Source organism: Apteryx rowi, unplaced genomic scaffold (assembly GCF_003343035.1).
Source record: "Apteryx rowi isolate R43461 unplaced genomic scaffold, aptRow1 scaffold_221, whole genome shotgun sequence".
NCBI classification, from domain to species: Eukaryota; Metazoa; Chordata; class Aves; order Apterygiformes; family Apterygidae; genus Apteryx; species Apteryx rowi.
In genome coordinates, this window is record NW_020448542.1 from 1,011,881 (window position 1) to 1,030,673 (window position 18,793).

At 42.2% G+C, this 18,793-nt stretch overlaps 1 protein-coding gene across 47 annotated transcripts in view; it reads left to right on the forward strand.

Annotated features, from left to right (window-relative positions):
- The window catches only part of LOC112965689 (CUGBP Elav-like family member 4), a 694,998-nt gene that overhangs the window by 389,445 nt on the left and 286,760 nt on the right, over positions 1 to 18,793 (forward strand). For 24 of the 47 annotated variants that reach the window (XM_026064892.1, XM_026064932.1, XM_026064911.1 and 21 more), the window contains exon 3: positions 17,179 to 17,227. In XM_026064892.1, coding sequence (XP_025920677.1) covers positions 17,179 to 17,227 — 49 coding nt within the window. Of the gene's footprint in view, positions 1 to 17,178; positions 17,231 to 18,793 lie in introns of all 47 variants that reach the window. The other 23 variants (XM_026064898.1, XM_026064921.1, XM_026064900.1 and 20 more) reach the window with 1 other exon arrangement.

Consider the following 18,793-nt stretch of genomic DNA (forward strand, 5'->3'; position numbering starts at 1 on the left):
TAAGCAGAAATGGGTTCTCAACTTCTGCTGTTGCAGCTCTGGCATTTCGCTAAAATAAAAGCCTTTATTTCAGCTGCTACTTTGCTATCTGGAACTGTGTCTGGTTCTATAACCGCCTCTCCCTCACAAGTCATAAGAGCATACTGAATATACTCATTAAATGAATCTTACACCCAGAAACATACACACCCAGGAGTCAAAATACTTCATAGCCCCATTTTACAGAAAGGTAAAACAAAACTTTACTCAACTTTCTATGGCACGGTAATAGGAAACCCAAGGAAGGCATCCAAAAGTCTTACCTTATGCCATACAGAGGTGTTCTACAATAATTGTGTTTTTTCTTTTGGACTTTTTTCCTAACACTGAAAGTAATGGACAGTTTCTTAGCTGATGGGTACTGCTTCCTTTTACTTGGGTAACTAATGACAGCAGTTGAGGAGGAAGGGGGGTGTTGGGTAGAGGGAAGTTAATTAATTTCAGGGTTTTTAATCTCTTTTCTTTTGTACAAAACCATAAAACAAAAATTCTTCGGGAGCCAGAACATGTACCTCCAGTAATCGAAAGAGAGGCAAGGATCTGACTAATAGATATTACGTTCCATTATATGGTCTTGAAGTCAATAAACATTAGGTTACCTTCATGCAGTGAAAAAAGACCAGATTTATTAAAAAATCTTATCTGGAGGGTTTGCATTTCAATAGGATGTGAATTTGCATATTTTAACAATAACCTCCCATCATTCTGTCTGATCTGTGCTCAGTTGGCCATACAGATCACTTTATCTTGAATAGATTATCACCGGTTTAATAAACCCTTCATAATATGCAGGTATAACAATGGTACTTCATTGGATAAAGGAGGTATTAAAGTTCTTTTTCTGGAAATAGGGGTGGCCCAGCTAGTGATTAACTTTATACCTCTGTACATCCCTGTGCTGAATACGCGATTGAAGGAGAGTATTCCCATTATTCACATTCAAAACGGACTGGCTCTTCAGAGCTCCTGTTAACTCCTCATTGCCCATGGCAGCTGTGCAGACATGTGAGTCAACAAAGCCAGCGCTGCCAGCGGATACAACCTTTGGCAGTGGCTGCTACCTGAGACGTCAGGAAAAGGCAACACTTTCCCCCATGCCAAGTCCGTGTCCGCATACAGGGTGTAATCAGTGCTGGCCTACTTCGTTGAGGAGGCGCCTTCCTAATGCCAGATGGAAGTGGGGTCAATGCACTGCTTAGCAAAGAGCYGAAAAGGCTTCCAGGCAGGTAACTTAGCTACCTACCCAGTTTTCTATGAAAATGTAGTATTATTCTTCCTTGTGTCCCTTCCCAGGCTTTCACGGCTTCCCTGCTTCTGCTTTCCAGATGGAAGCTCATTTTCCACWGGTTTCTCTTGACAAGAGATGAGTCCATTTGACAACTCCGGCACCCTGCCTTGCCCTCCCAAAATATTTGGGTGGGAGCAGCACTCTCAGACCCTCTACAGGARGAAAATGAGTCATTGCCAAATCAAAGCGCAGGACTGGCTTTTGTCTGACTGCTCTGGTTTCTCGTTTTCATCTGCCCATGATTCAAGGCTGCCAGCCACTTCTCTGAGGGGATGCAGGACAGGGCAGAGGAGCGCTCATGACTTTTCATGTCCTGAAGTTTTTGATTTATTCATTTTTGTTTCTTTATCGGTATTTACACCCCAGCTGGAATAAAACTGATGCTCTTTCCCTTCATCTTGGGTACCCAGTGTGGTGGGCAGCTATGAGCATTAATTGCCCATACACAAAGCTTACACAGCCCCCCAGGCTACTATGGCATTTAACGCAAGCTGTAGGCCTTAATGAGAGATAATGTTAGCTCAGGATCAGTGCTGTGGTCACACAGCCCTGGGATTTGGGCTGCCTCGCATCTGACCAGCTGGGAGCACAGGAATAATGAATTTTGGGGCTGAGTGTACATGCATGTATGAGAAACAGAGAGTATGTCACACACGCTTTCCCCAAGACACTCTGGCGAGCAACTAGAACTTTTCACACTGTCTCTCTCCTCTGTTTTCTTTTTCTCTGCTCAAGCTGTGTTCGTGCTTGCTTTTCCAAAGCTCCCATCATGAGCTCTTTGCTTCTTGAGAGCCGACATGCCGGTGTGCTGCCTGACAGTGGGAGCACAGCAAGGCTAGTGAATAATTGAAAGTTATTGACCTATAATAACCTGGCATTATTGACCATAAGTGATTTAGTTAAAACACACACACACACGCACACACACACCATCTCATGCGAGGGAACTGAATCTTGAATTCCCTTTGTCCAGCACTGGTTCAATGGAGCTCGTCACAGAGGGGAGAGGGGCATTTTGGCCTGGCATGAAATTAATGTTAATTGAAGCAACATTTCCCATGATCCGCCAGAAAAAGTCTTGTGAGGAATGAGCACAATACCTGTAGCAGCAAACAAATTGTCCCGAACCTTTACTCAAAGGTCTGTGAGCCCAAACATTTCCTGAACTTCATCAAAGTTCACAAATTTTAGGATCAGGGAGGATGATTTTAATCAAGCAGCCTGACCCTGCCRTAAGGCAGGCTAGAAAGTGAAGAATTTTCTGTCAAGACCAATAACTTGTGGCTGAACTGGAGCACAACGCTTAGGGAGAAGGAAAAACATCTAGTTTTGATGTCAGACCTCTCTCTCTCCTATTATTTTTCCTTTCTGCTAAGACATCTCTTCCCTTTTTGGTTCCCCTCAGAAGTGGAAGCGCTGACCTTAGCCTCTTTGGAGGCATGAAATACTGGTCGCCCTGCCAAAAGGCTGCTCAGGACTCACCTCCAGCCTCAAGCCCCCATCCTCCGACTGGATCTGCTGGGCCAGGCATTCCTGCGTCCGCATGAAACCCCATTGGCTTCCCGTGTTTAAATGGAGCCCTGTAGAAGTGCAGATGTCTGGGCTAGTGAGCTTGGCTGGGTCAGATAAGGATCTGAAAGAGTAACTGTTTAATTGAGCCAGATTTCTGAATGAGGTATGAGCCCAACCACTAGCATGACTGCCATATGCCCTCATAAGCTGGCTGTGTTTGAGTCAGGATCTGAATTTTGTGGCTGGCCCTTATTATGGAAAGTTTCTGTCCAGCTTTTGACAGCTGAAACTTCGCAGCTTGGACCCATTCCTTATTATCTACCAGTGCTCAACAAACAGCCGTAAAGCCTCTCATTAGCTTGTGGGTGCTGTTCTTTATATACAAAGCAGATAGGATAGGTAAACCTGGTTTATTCACATTGGTCTTGGGGTCAAAGGGACATAGATGTGAAAGCAAGGTTCTTTTTGGTTTCACATTTGCCTAATTTGAGGCTCTTGAGAGATGATGCAAGGACAAACTTACTAACTCTCCATGGTACAGAAACAGCTATGAATTGGCATTTATAACGCAGAAAGGAGGGAAGACCGCCAAGATGGAGAGATTCAGTCCCTGGCTCCTCGAAGCTTGTAGTAGATTTTTCCTACTGACTCCAGCAGTCAGTGGAACCAGCTGGAGCTCTTCACGCAATCCAGGATCACTGCAGAAAGAAAATCTTTGAAGTCAAAGGTGTGATCCAGTCTGCATACTGAAGTAACTAACTGTTGCATGCATTTTAAGTTCCTAATGAAGCGGGCTTCGCAGAGTAAACCCTTAATTTCTCCATCTAGGAAATTAGGTCTGCCTAATTTAGATGTCTAAATTTAGGCAGACAAGAGCTCCCTCTGGAGGTCTCCAAAGGAGCCTGTTTCTCTTCACTGACAACACAGGATGCTTGTTTCAGGAAGGCGGTTTCATAAGACAACTACAGTTTAGGTGCAAGTGAAGTCCCTGTATTAAGTAAACAGGATTTCTCTCCAGGTTGCTGTTTTTCTTTCCAGTGTTAGAGATATGTCAGGGGCAGAGGGGGGATGGGACCAGCTGAAAAGATCCAATATAGTTTCTCTCTGTAGACAGGTAATGGGCATGATAATCTAGGATATAGCGTCCCTGTCTCTGAAAAATTACTGTGAGTGGCAGGAGAAGCACCGTGTCTGATCTGTATGTGCACACCATCGCTTACTAGTGTATACTCCTGAGACCAGCCCAAAATATCTGACTTCAGCTGTACATGACACCACTGCCCAAGATGGCTTCCAACGCCATCCTTCCTTCCTCTCGGTATAATTGACTATTATACTGGCATTATCTGTGCCTTGATACCTTGGATTTATGGAGGCTCTAATAAATATAAATTCCCCTTTGCACACACCCCGTTTAATCAAAACCTTGCTGGTTTAAGCAGTCTGTTTTATTAAATTACTAACCTATGAAGCCATTAACTCGATTAGAAGCAGCAGTTCTGTAGTCTTGAACAACCAAGGGGCAGTACTGCAATGGTATACGTTATGCAGAGTATGGCACGTTGTAATAACACTGAGAGCTTATATAGCATTTTACAACTTTACAGTTCTGTAGGAATAATATCTAATTAATCCTCACAATGGCCCTGAAGGTAAAGATTACGATCTAACCCCTTTTTCCGTGGAGGAAACTTAGTGGGGGAGGAGATGATAGGTAATAGTCTTGTGAAGGAGCTCAAGGATGTGTCTTTGCACACTCTCTGTTCACAGTAAGTCGGGTTCAGACTTTCCAGACCACTCTCTTCCCTCCGAGACACTTACATCAAGTGACTGTTTACTCCCTTTCTGGTCTCAGTATCAGAGCATGCAATGGGCTGAGTTTATTTTAAAATCATCCTTTTTTTTTGGGGGGGGGGGAGGAGGGAGGTGTAATGGATCACAGAAATCTTACGCCTGTTATACTGAAGCACCTTGAATAACTGCCTTTTGTGGTAGTCAAGGGTTGATATGCTGTGTTTCAAGATGCTTTCAGGAATCAAACTGGCCTAGTTTAAAATGTAGTGCCAGTACACGTCCATCATTGACACAACTGGCTTAACCCAACAAGTTTCATTTTTCACTGTCAGGCTAAAAACACCCACAAGTTGTCCTCTGTCACCTCAGTCCTGTGGTCTGATAGCAAATACCAAGGGTGGTCATTCCTTCCACAGCAGCATTTCTAACTAGACCTGCAGTTTCCTCATGGGATAACTGATCTTTCATGCAGAGATTGCAAGGATAAATGGATTCAGATTTGAACAGTATTCTATAAATGGAACAAAAATTATTGTTAGAAGTGTCTTGGTAGGAAAACAAAGAACAAAAGGCTTCTTGGAGAGCAATATTCCAGATTAAAAACAGACCTGTTGATCCCAAGTGATCATAACTGCTATCATGAGGGAGTATGTTTCTGTTATTTATTTCCTTCCTAAAAAAACTAAATAAAGTGCTAAGTCCATCCATACAGAAGCAATGATGAAATGTTGACAGTGAGACCAAATCCTAAATGTAAGGATTTTGTTCTAAAGACTTATGTAGGAGCACCTGTGTTTTATCAAGTTTAATCAAAAAAAATTTTTTTTAGTTTAGTTTAGCTTTCAGCAGAAAAAGTTTCTTGGGAAGCTTTAAGTATTTTTACGGGCTTTGAAAAAATACTGCMGAATTAGAGACGATGAGGAGAAACAAGAACTGGAATTGATTTGAAATTGAAAAAGAAAGCGACAGGTTTAGGATCAGTATCCATTATAAGCAAAGTACAGAGAGGAAAGAAGCAGCCTGAAACAGTGAAAAGCAAATGATGGTTCTAATAATCAGCGTTGCCTATTGTAAAGCTGCATCAATCAGAAATTATCTTGAGCAATCATGTATGATATGATAATAAAAACAAGAGAGAGATTTTGTTTCCATGTGTTTGTTTTCCTTGAGCTATATTTTGAGCATGAAGAACTTTCATTTCTTCTGGAATTAAAATTCTTGTTTAAAAATCACTTGTGTCCAGAAGCTGAGGATTTAAGAAAAACACCATATGCGAGAGAACTGATGATAAAGTCTCAAAAGTTAGAAACACTGGCAATGCTTTTAAGCAGGTTATGTCAGGGTTACCTTTAAATATAGAGAGATTTGTGTTATATCCTAATTCAAAGAATGGAGGGGTAGTTTATTTAAATGAGATGATCTAAAAAGATGCATGATTATTCTCAGTGGGCATGGTTCTGCTTTCTTTTATTTCATATTTACGCCATGTAGCAGCATCTAACTCACAATGGAGGAAGTGAATGTTCAGTCTAGCCCAAACTTTCAAACACGCTCAGCACCCAGCGGACCAGATTTTTTTTAATTATCTGTCTGTATATTTGAGAACATTCTGYGTTTGAAACAGAAGATTCCTTAAAGTAGTGTGATTTCTTGCTCTGTTTCCCTCTCTGTGTTTTTTCACTCTGTGTCACATCTTGAAAATATTTCTCTGCTGTGATTTTGGAATGATGCTTCTAGAAAGCAGCAAGCCTTGTTCTTCTCTGTGATGCTTCAAACACGTCAACTTTACTTAGACATGCTCCTGATCCACGCAGAAGAATCAGACCCTGGGAGTTCAGATACATACTGTAAAAAGGTTAATGGCTAATACTGCCTGAAAGTTTATGGCTGAACTTCTAGTGGCTCTGATCAACGCTCTGTCTTTAATCAAATGCCACAGCACAAGAAAGAGGAGGAGGGAGGAAAATGCTGTCAAATGAGTTGTCTCTTCTTGATGAAGCCGCTCTGGTTTGTCTCTACCAGCATTATCCAAGCTGAACATGCTATGCAAGCAAGTTAGGGGTTTGAGGTAGCAACCAAGTGAAACGCCAATGGGGGCGAGGGAGAAGGGAGTAAATAACTTTGAGCTATCAGCTGTGGTGCCAGAGGTGGCTTGCTGATTCCGGCCACTAACAGATGTGGACAGGTGAACCTTTACACCAAATCAATCATCATATTTATTCTAATTGTATCATAATAGTCCCCTAGGAGCTCAGTTCAAATGAGCTTGACATTATTAAAATTTTAATGCCCGGTTTTCATAGCTGAATGAATATTTAAAGGGTATGTCCCAGGCTTAAGTTATGATGATGAAGAAATTAATGGAATGTCTTGTTTAATGCTTTGGTACATGTTGATGCAAAAAAAAAAAAGAGTGGTTGTTCAGGGAGAAAAAGAAAGAAAGGCAATGTTTGGGCATAATTAGACAGAGGAGGAAAGCATCAGCAATGCATTAGTATCAGGCATAGCTCTTGTTGGACAGCCCTCAGCGGAGAGGAAATATTTATCATTTGGAAGGGGGAGACCAGGGTGTAGTCAGAGACCAGACAAGAACCAGCCCCACATGAATGACAGATCAGAAGCGAATCCCGGGGAGTCTCAGACCACATCTCTGCATGGTGGAATGAGATTGCCAGCCTTTGCCGGCTGGAACAGACGCAGAAAACCACCTTTGTTACCCAACCGGGGTGTTTGTTTATTGTAAGTACCCAGATCAACTTTGAAGGATGGCATAATTAATCAGCGATACTCATCAGTCTAGTAATTATGCTATAGATAATTGTCAAAACATAGGACCAGATGATACCAGTTATACATCGACGGGGGTGAGGAGTAGCTCCTTTCAAGCCAGACAGCCTGATTCTGAACAAGCTGAAACCAGCACGGGGGACTGCTTTGACTTTGAGGAGCTATGCCAAGTTACCCCTGCTGAAGATGAGGCCCTGCATGCTTTGGGGTAGGATCTGGCCCAAGGTTTGTTTTATACTGGAATCTGCAAAGATTGAGGGGTTTTGTTTTTTTCAAATTTTGCATGCTTTTCCCAATTAAAGAACTGTTTGGGAAGCTAAGGATTTTTCTTTTCTTTTTTGGAGGCTGTGCTAATATTTTCAGGGATGCTGTTTGTGCTTGCTCATTCATTATTAGGAACAGAGGGGTAACTTAAAACCCCCTCAAATATGCCTTTCCAAGCTGTGAAAGAGGACTGAAGCAAAAGCTAATGCTCTATCTAAGTCYCTCCACAGAAGATTTCCTTTAAAAAGGCACTGTCAAGATTAAGATAATCTTATTCTTTCCCTGAGTCTTTCCTTGTTCATTTATTGGGTTGTTTGTTTGTTTTTTCTTATTTTTGCCAGCTCCTTCAGGAACTGCAGCCCTGATCCAGTGCATAGCTAAGGGGGTTATCTCTAGGCAAGGTTTTCACACATCTAATTTGAGGTGTGATTTCAAATCCGTTTAGATAAACCAGTAGAGAAGGTGGCATACTTCTTGGGGGGGGGGGGGGGTTGGGGGGGGGTTTTGGTTTTGGTTTTTTTTTTTGTTTTTTTTGCCTGCTTGAACAAGGCTTATTTCATGTTATCTCAAAGTAAGTAGACCATACGAGCACACTGATGTAACTGAAGGGAGGGTACAGCTGTACCACCTGTACCGTGATAGTGGTATCCCTAGTGAGGGAAGCCACTATACTTTAGAAATGCCATAGCTTCCCATGTGGAATAAGTTTAAGTCCAGCATTGCTGAGGTGCAGGATTGAGGTAACAGACTGCTAGCTTCTATCCTGCAGCAAACATACTCCACAGATCAACTGCACCCTTAGGAGAGAGGAAAGTAGGGTAGGATGAAGAGAGTGAGAACATGTTCCTCTTGAAAGCAGGACCAACGCTGGGGCAAAATCAGTTTCTGGCTCAGAGCAGAGCTAGTCTGGTACCAAGGAAATCACTGCTTGCAACTTTAATGCTATGATGTCCTTCTTCAGTTGCTGGGGATACTGTGGTTGAGTTCAGGCCTTGAGGCTAGCTGCACATCTGTACCAGTGAGAGAGTTTTAATTTCATGATTCTAGAAGCGGGTGAAAGCAGCTAGTTAATTTACTTTGCTTGCTCAGTTGTTTTTTAAAAGGCACGGCCATGGAAAGCATTTCTCCATGGGCAAAAAGGCTGGCTGTGGTTCTTATCTTTGTGGCCAGGCATACAAAGCCACAAGCACAGAAGGTCTAATCTTCTTGGATGGATGATGGCCAAGCTCCTTTTGAACTCAAAGCACCAAAGTCAATGGGAGCTTGGCCTTGCCTAAAGTCTGCAGAGTCAAGCCAAGCAGCCATCAGTGGCAAAGGCAGCATTTGGGTCTTGCTTCAGAAGAACAGATAAAGCTTATAAAATGAAGAGAACAGCAGGGAAGTGCCAACAGCCAGAGGTTATTGGCTCAGGATAAGGAAATGACTAGAACATCTGTTCATCTCTAAATGAGGTGGCAGGGGTTATGTCTACAATGCCTTGAGCAGCACACCTGCCTCCCTGGCCTGCTTGCCTGTCCCACTCACCTCCACACTGAAGAGGCCTCTGGGCTCCGTGGAGTGGACCCAACATACACAAAATCATGACATACCCCATATGCAGATAACACCCTATCCTCTCCCCCTCTCTGCACTTCCTCTCCAAGGCAGCTAGTGAGCAGACTCAAAAGAGCAGCCTGGATGAGTACCAGCTGCAGGCAGTGTTGGTGCACAGCTGGGGAAACTCAGAGCAGATCAACACAGGAAGTAGCTGTGAGATAACCCAAATAAAAAGTCTGTGCTAAGCAAGCTTTACACTAACCAGTTCAGGCACAGATAACTGTACAACCTCAACCACTTGACTGCATGTTGCAAAGCTCTAGGTGCAAATGGTCTGGGACCCTTGGTACATATTCACATCACTCATGTAAGTTCTGTGTTGCCACGTTGATACTGTTATTTGTTAGCCATGCGGACCCTTTTAAGGTTATCTTGGTTGTATCTATATGGGCTACTTTCACATTTATGGATTGCACTGGTGATCTGCCCTGAAGGAGTATGGCTTGCTTGGGATCACAAGATCTAGGCTAAGAGAGAGTATGATTGCTCTCTACTGAATGCATGCAAAGTTGGCTAATAGAAAATGCCAGGGAAAGAGAAGAACCATTTTAGATAAAAGGTGATTTGGGCACATTTAAAACTTGATGTAAATTATTTTGGAATAAACTCAACCAGGTAAATAACAGATGAGATCGTAGAAAAACTTACTCCTAGTTGTATGAGGGAAGCAGGGAAGAAAGGTTTTCAGAAGACCTATCTAGTTTTATGTAAGAATTTGATGCATTTATGAGCAGAACTTCATATTGTGATTACTTGTGGTAGCAGCAAGGAACTAGATTCACTGAGCAGAGTGTCCCTTCCAGACTTGCACCTCCTTACTGTCAGGATCCTCAGATAAATAGGCTTTTATATATAACTTAGCATCACCAAAGGACCAATCCTGGGACTCTTTGCATGCCCAAGTATACTCACTGAACGCCCAGGAACTTTTCACATGTACAAGGGGATTAGGAACTACATACACATTTCCAAAGCTAAAAGTGCCTCCAAGTTCCTGCATGCCAGTGTACACTTAGCTGTGTGCTGACTCCATAAGTCAGCTTCCACCAGGCCCCCTTCTTTACAAGGAAAGGAAGACCAAGTGCACAAGCCAGGCAAGAGCCATGAGTGCAAATACATGCCCATCTGGATAGGCAGGGAATCAATACCCTAGGGCATATTCTGTGTGTGGTGACACATCCTAGCAGGTGAATGTAGACCTAGCCACCATCGTTTATAATGTGCGACTGCCCAGAACTCTAGGCAGATCTCCTGCTTGGCTCTCTTGCAAGCAGATTTGCATATGAAACAGTACTTATAAGTTATAAATACTCAAAAAACAAGCAGTGCTTTTTCTCTTGCTCTAGAAAATAAGGCCTTGTTGTTCCAAGCATCCTGTTTTGTTCCTCTTGTTGTCCTCAAACCTGCCGAGCTCTGTGCTCCCCCACAAAGTGCTGATATCTGTCAGCCCTTTTACCCTTCCCCACTTCACTTAGAAACCAGAGGCACTGTGAGGTTGAGTCCCCACATGTTCAACTTCCCCAAGAACAAACCAAAGGATCTGTGGTATTGCAAAGACTTTATTTTATTAATAAGATCAGCAGTTTCTTCAAACTTGAGCCCAAACTGTTTTGCAGGGAGGAAGTTTTGGATTCCAAGCCATAGGCTTCTCTGCATGAACCTGAACTGAACTTAAGGCCCCTCCAGGTTCATCTATATACACGAGACAAGTGGAAAGATGAATCGATAGTTAGATGGATGGATTATAATGTGTTTTATATGATATATAGAAAATACGCTCAGAGTGCGGGGATGGCCAGTAGCAATCATTCTCAGGGGTAGGCACCAGAGCATTGACTGATTTGTAAAGGTCAGACCCTTCAAGATATTTTTTCCATATCTCATACCTTCCCATTTCAGGTCTTCTCATCTATTTGAGTACATGTCTATGCCACACATCTCGTCAGGGAAGAGGGTGGTAGGGAGGAATTAAGAGTCCATGCAAGCTAGATAAGGGTTGGGATAGAGTCATTTCAGATGCAATTCATTACCCCCAAGGCAAGCCAATGTGTTTGTGTTTTTTTTTCCCCCCAAAAAACTTTCTAAAACATTTCCTCTGCCTGCTCTTTCATTAATCCAACATGTTTTGTATCAATTTGCACTGCCAGCATGCAAGTATGCTTGTGCAATCACATGGCAATTCATGCAACCACACCACTTACCTCTATTCCTGTTGGGGCAGGTTTTTACTCTATGCATTATAGCTTTAATATACCAATAGAGAAGACTAGCTATGTAGCTAAGGTATGTTGAAGCAGCTTTCATGATTCTGTAACTTTCACTGAAATTTCTCTGAGCTGAGGATCTGGGCCCAGAGTTTATTTCTTTCTTCAGAGAGGAGATTGCTTTGGATTCACTCTCACGGCTATCTACTTTAGATCACTGTAATTCAATTATGTCACTCAGAATCAGGTACAGAGTGATTTACTTGAACTTTGCAATTACACACACACAATTCAATTGTAGGTGATTTTCTTGGCCTTTCCAACTTTGACACTAATATACTTTGCATTTCCTTAGGGCCTTCAATCAAACCAGATTTTGCTCAATGCTTTAAAATTTATGACCCACTCCTACAAGCACACATTCATGCCAATACCTTTACTCACATAAGTAGCTGTCTTGATTTCAGTAGGATTACTACTGTGTATAAGGCAGGCCCACAAATGGTTGGCAGGAGTGGTAAAATGAAATTCCTCTTTGTGGGTTCTTTTTTTGTTGTTTTTTTTGAACTGCACAGACAAACCTTTCCAACTGAAGAAATAAGGAATAACCATATTTTCTGGAAATTTCAGGGTAGTTGTTTAACTGTCTTTGGCTCTGATTAAAATATAAGCTATGCCATGAGGTCACTAAGAACTACATGGCATTTTTAGGAAGTAAGCTGTCCTGGGATAAGGTTCTCTTCCATGAGACAACCCAACATCTACTGGCTACACAGATGCAGTAATTTTTGTTTTATAGAAGATAAAGCTAAGAAAGAAACAGATGCAATATGTCCAGATTCATCCAGAAAGCCAGCATGTAGCTGGAAGTAGACCTTTTTGGATGTATACACCTCTGCATTCTCCACCGTACCAGAGTGGCTCTTTGGAAACATCAGGAAATACAGACAATGAAGAACTTTTTGCTAACAGCTTTTGATTCAAAGCCTTAATCAAAACGCCCTGATCTCCTCTCAGGGAATGCTGAAAGTTTTTAAGCCCTGTAAGGAGGGATGGAAAGGCTCTCTTATTTTTATTAGATAGATGGATGATCATTGTGGTCATCCTCCATAGTCTCATACATCATCCAAGCTCTAGAATCTCTTTTTGTCAATTGGAGTGACTTCTTCCTTAAGCATAACCAGCAGATTAGCTCCAASACAGTTCTGGGTGAAACAGATGAAATCTCTTCTGCCTTGGATGTCATCTTCTTTACATTACATTCTTTACATCAGTGCTGCTCCAGTGATCTTCAGAAGCCCCCTTCCTCTTTTCACTTTTCCTTCCTATCTCAGATCTCATTTGAAGCTATTCAGGCCAAGTCTTCATCTTTTCTTTTTTCTTTTTCTTTTTTTTTTTTTAAACTCTGCCTTTGTCCATTCTCAAGCCTGGTAGAGCCTTGATCCTGGCTAGAAGATCCAAGTATATCAATGACTAATGAAAGAGTGAGTGAGACAAGAAAGGAAAGGATAATAGGAACAGTGAGAGGAAGAAAGATGGAGACAGTGAGAAATCAGCTGTCTCTGTTTTCTGCCCTTCTTTCCCAGGTGATCCTTCTACCTACTCTAAATTAATTTCAAAGCCAGAGGGAGCAGAAAAAGGTTGGTGGGGGAGAAAACGGCAACCTTAGGAGGGGGAAAAAAAAAAATCATGATGCAGAAAAGCGTCTGTCCCTTGTCTAATTCCTGAAGTGGCCTGTAGCTGATGGTGCTGAGAAAAATACAGCAGCAAGCTCTGACATTTCATTTCTGCGGAGAATTGAAAAAGGGCTTGCTGTAATTCATCGCTTCTTGTAACTCAAACCCTTTCTGACAGGAGTACCTGCGCTGTCTTTTAACAGTGGCACCACAGTGGCTGTAATTGGACATGAAAAATGATGTCGCATTTCTAGTTGCAGGGAGGATTGGGCCGGGGGTAGGTGGGGCAAGTGGCAAACTGACATGGGAAGATGGCATTTGGCGTTATTTGAATGGATTGGTTTTAGGCAAAAAAGGGAAAAGCCAAAATGAAATGTACGAAGGGTAACGAGTAGGATCTTGTCCAAAGTGAGCAAAAGTGATAGTAAAGGTAGCTTTCAGCACAGATGAAGGTGCAAAGGATCAAAAAAATGAGAAGTGCTGCACACGTGAAATTTCAACTCCTCCATCAACCTAGCAGCTCATGGCTTTTGTGGAAAAAAGACCTGTAACTCTCTCTCGTGCAATGGGGCCAAGTCACAGCTGTAGTGGTACGCAGTGCCATATTAAAGATATCCAAAACACTGCTGCTCTAGATGCTCTTCTGAGGACTGCAGTTTGGAGTATGAACTCCCTGTTCTCTGCAGTAGAACCCTGACAATCCCCAGCTGAAGAATAAGCAGAGAGCTTGGAGCTGTGCAGCCCTCTGAATTCCCTTCTCCCTAAACAGGCATTTCCCCAGACTGGGGAAGGTACATCTTTCTGCCATTTTATCTCCCCACTCTGCCCTTCTCTGCTCCCTGTGCTGGCTCCCTGCTCCCAGAGTCTCTCTGTAAGGAAAAAAAAAAAAAAAAATCCATAGATGGAGAGAGGAAACTTAATTATTTCCCTCTCAATGTTTCTCCCTATAATTGGTGTCTTTCATGTCAAGATGATCTCAATTTGTATTATGGGCTCCGTGCATGCAGCACTTTCTCTTTGGTCTATAAAGAAATTGTCAAGTGTATAAATCATAGTGTACATTAAATTACACTTGCCTTTTACTTATTAATTTCCCTAGTTTTTTTCTTCCTATGTTCTATTCTTTCCCTTTCTTACGGTTTCTCTTCTTTTCCTCCCTCATGCCCCAATCTCAAAAAAAGATGACCCACGTGTTATTCTCCTTTCATTTTGCTAAAGGGCCTGATGCTTTCCTCTGCCTTTTTGCAAACTGATCAGATCTAGCTCTTCACAAGTGGGAAGAGCTCTTTCTGGCTTTCCCAAGGGCTGGATCTAAAGTTTACTTAAGCTCAGTAGGAATTTTCACCCTGGCTTTAGCAGGCTTCAGATCAGCTCCTAAACTGGTAAATTTATGGAGTGGTTTGCATTGCAAGGCTGTGTCTATTTTGGGCTCCAGACATTGCCTTTCAGGGCTGTATGCAGCACACCTCCTATAAATTCCTAGCTACTGGGACTGTTTCTCTTTATTAACTGTTTGGGACAGAGGTTCTAACTGTTTTGTAGTAAGCAGCAGGGACCTTTCATCCTCCTCTGACCATCAGTGTTAGACTAGCCATAGTGCCCACATTAGGAACTCATAGTGTAAAGACTGAGTGCAGCTGTCAAAAGTTAACAGCTCTTGAGTCAGACCACGGTACATGGATGGTGTCAACACCAGCCTGCTGTAAACTCAAACCAAAGAGTAGTGGTTGAACACCTGGGGGAAATTAGAGCACAGTAAATGAGTGAGTGCATTTGACTCCAATATTCTGGGCATGGGAACTAAGGTGGGGTTTGTTTTACCTAACTAATTCTAACCTTGCTGCATAGACTAACTTTATGATCAGTGGAGAGGAGAAGGCACTGCTGAGGGTCACTCATCCCATTCATCTCAGACAATCTTAGGAGTGCCTTAAAATTACACTTTTTAGACAGTTGGAGTTATGTGACATAAATCACCTCCTCCCCATGTGAAACAGTTCTTTAAATGCAACAACTAGCTGCTCATACATAGTTACAGGAAACCTATGGCTAGATGTCCATCCTGCCAAATACATTGCCRCAGGCTGTGCTAATATTTGTGATACTTGTGTGTGAGCCACAGATCTTTACAATAGCATAAACAGGGGCTGATACAAGGTGTAACATCGGCTGGTGACAGATTCTTTTGTTGGCTTTAGCACTTCAACTGTCTTAGTTCGTTGGATGATACAGGCATACAGGAGAGCTGAAACTGGTCTGTAGTGTCTGGAGTCATTGAGCTCCAAGAGAGATTTCTTCCTTGATCCTTCTCTTTCTCTCTGAGTGTGAATCTAACTGTAATCAGCTTATGGCTGAGTACATTTTCCTCTCCAGACAACAATGCAGCAGGATCTGATAGACCCTCCATCATCTTAACCTACTTGTCAGGCAGTTTGATAACTTTTTATTACTAAACATGTGTGCAGAGCAATTAGAATAAATCTAGATGATTATGAAATAGTTTCCAAAAAAGGAAATAAGAAAAAAAACAACCTTGCTGCCTAACTTTGATTAGCCACAAATAAGGAAGGGACAGAATCACCTCTATTACTTTCCAAGGTAACAGAAAGACTGGAGAAGAAGCATGGAGATGCTAAAAAAATAGTAGTAAAATATTTTGAGTACTGAACATACAGTACTAACTAGATACAGGGCACGCCAACTAAAAAGCTTGCAAGTCTTTCATTAAAAAGCTAGATGATCTAACACTAATGTTTCCAGTGTTTGCACATGTTCTGCGTAGGGGAAACAGCTTTGTGAGGACCATGCTGGACCCAGTCTTTTCAGTTGTCCTCTACCTCTATAGCATACTAAACAGAAATCTCGTATCTGAAGCTTTCCAAACTTTGGAGAAGCTGAGATCCAGGCTTCAAGACATATCCCTTTCTTAGCTGTGACCTGACTACACTGGAATGTGAATGCCATGTAAATGCCACGAAAATCACCTTGAGAATTATCTGTCTGTTTAGTGTGATGTTTTTTTACCTGTGCTTTGCCAGTAGTAGTATCTGAGGTCTGCCTACAGAGTTATGGGAAACTACAGGAGAGCATTTGAGATCAGTGTATGCTGGCACAGCACCCTCTGCCTCAGGCTCTCACAAAGCTTTAGAGTGGCAAACAGGTGGCTCTGCATCAAAGGAAGGGTTGTTTAAAGTGATGGGGAGAAAAGATGATGATTCAGATCATCTGCATTGTGTTAGGGGTTACCAGTCAAGATGATCCTGGATATCTGCTGCCCCCTTTCCTGGGAGAGCGCAGCTCTGGAGACAGTGATGATCCCCAATACTTTTGGTATAGAGGCAGAGGGACAAGAACCAGTTGGTTATGTTCTGATGTGGAAGAAAAGAGACTTGAAAAAGCAACAGAGGGAGAGATTTTGATCCCAATCCTATCCCCCGCTTCCCCCCAAAATCCCGTTAGCCAGAACTCCTGTGACACATGAACAAACCAGGTCCAAGTCCCATTCCCCAGATATGAATCTGGGTCTACTACGTTACAGCTGCCTATCCTAGCGAGCCAACAGTTGAGCTGGAACTCACTTTTCCATCTTATTTTCACCATGCCAATCTCAAGAAACCTTTTCAATTAAAGTTTCACTGAACCTGATGTTCTGACAAAGCATTTCTGTTCTGACACAGTAGTTTTTCCAGAGGAAACTATTAGAAATTTAAAAAGTTATGTTTAAACTTTCATGACCTGTGTGAGATGAGTCAGATCCCTTGCCCAGTGCGATTCAGCAGAGCCTCTGTCAAGTAAATGGGGTGACACTGGTTTACCTCAGACCACCAAGTTGCTCTAGTACCCTGTGTTATGTGGTCACTTSATTGCTTACTGATTGCTGATTGATTTTTTTTTTCCCTGTGGAGTAAACCCTACTGCTAACTTAGATGCATTGTATTAAAAAAAAAAAAAAGCCAACATCTGAATATGAATGCTTGATTCCACTCTTAATTGTGTTTCTCTTTTCTTTTTCTTACAGATGAACAGACCAATCCAGGTGAAACCAGCGGACAGCGAAAGCCGAGGAGGTAGTTGACTGCATTGCTTTCAGCCACAGTGCTAAGTATAATTGTTGTCTCTGGCTTCTCTCAGGCAATGTGCTGATCAATTAGTAACGTAATCACTGCCAAAGAAATTCCCTCTGCAGCAAAGATTCTCTTTATTAAATCTCCTTTACTTCGTCTCACTTTCCTCATATTCAATTATTATTTGATTTTAAAAGGCAGGCAGGTGCCAGCGATTGCCTGGGAAACAAATAACTGCCTCGTTAAGAAGTGAAGCATCAGGCGCTGACTTAACAAAGTTTAACAGCAGTGACAGCAGCATAGGTTTTTCAGACCTATGTTAGGCTGTGCTGCAGCAGTGTTTAATTTGGTTAGGATAAAGCAAGTATTTTATCGTTTCTCTGACTGTGTTGTTTCTGCCTGAACTGAAGCAACTCTGCTTTTGGAAGAAGCAAATTTTGAGATAGCAGGTTTTTTCTGCACCAGCTTATCTAGATAAACTTATTGTGGAAGCTGAAGACTTCTCTCAGTCCAAGGGAGTTATTCAGGATTTGCACAGGTGTAGCTGAAATTAGGAGCTGGCCTTGTGCTTTTCTATCCCATGTGGTGGATTTGGAAGGCTTTGCTCAGTGACCAATAGATTGCCAGCAATAAGATATCTCCTGTAAAAGGTTTTCTACCAGAACTGATTTGGTGATACTTTGCCATACTTTTCAGATAGGAGCCTGATTATCAGATCAAGCATGGAGCTTACTGAGAAAGTGTGAGATGGTCAGTTATGCAGGACAAGTTATCCTTCTGTTTGTTTTCTGATATCTCTGTGTAATATATGTATTTTACACATGTGTGTGTAAGATTTATATATTATATATGCACATATGTATATAATGACATGATACTTCCTCTCTAGCCTTATCTCTTTGATTGAAACAAAGGAGAGAGGCTTTTGCTCATGTACCYGGTAAGAACACTAATGCTTATATATCATATATGTGTGGGAGTAGATTTTGTCATTTAGTAATGATTTTTGCTGTTAGACGTCTGAAAACTCTTTAATTTCCACCATGGACATAAACTCTTCCTCATTTATGTGACTAGGATCTTTGTGTTGGTATTAGTGGAAATCCCTGGCAACAACCACTTAGAAGGAGTAAAATGCCTCCCAGACAAAAGGCACTGAAATTSTGTTCTTTTTCAGTTGAAAGACTTGGATTCCAGAGGCTTTGAGTGCATCAGTGTGAGGCTGAAACTCTCCAGTGACTCAAGTCATTGGAAGACTTTGTACATAGCTTGTAGTTAAAGGGTTGGTGTTACGGAGTGGTGAAACCAGCAGGTTGACAGAGGTTTTATAAGGAAGGGCTGTGGTGCAGTGTAATTGCAGATTAGAGGAAGAACTGAATGCTGGAGAAATGCCAGAAAACTCAGGGATAAATATTGTGCTTTTTGGAGTCCCTGTAAAGTAAATTCAGGGGAACCTGGCCAGCGGTGTGCAAAAAGTATTTGATGGCCCTGCAATGGCAAGTTCTGCCACCGAGGGCCACAGCACGTTTCTAACCTGCAACAAAGGCGTGTCACATCACGCAGCATYGT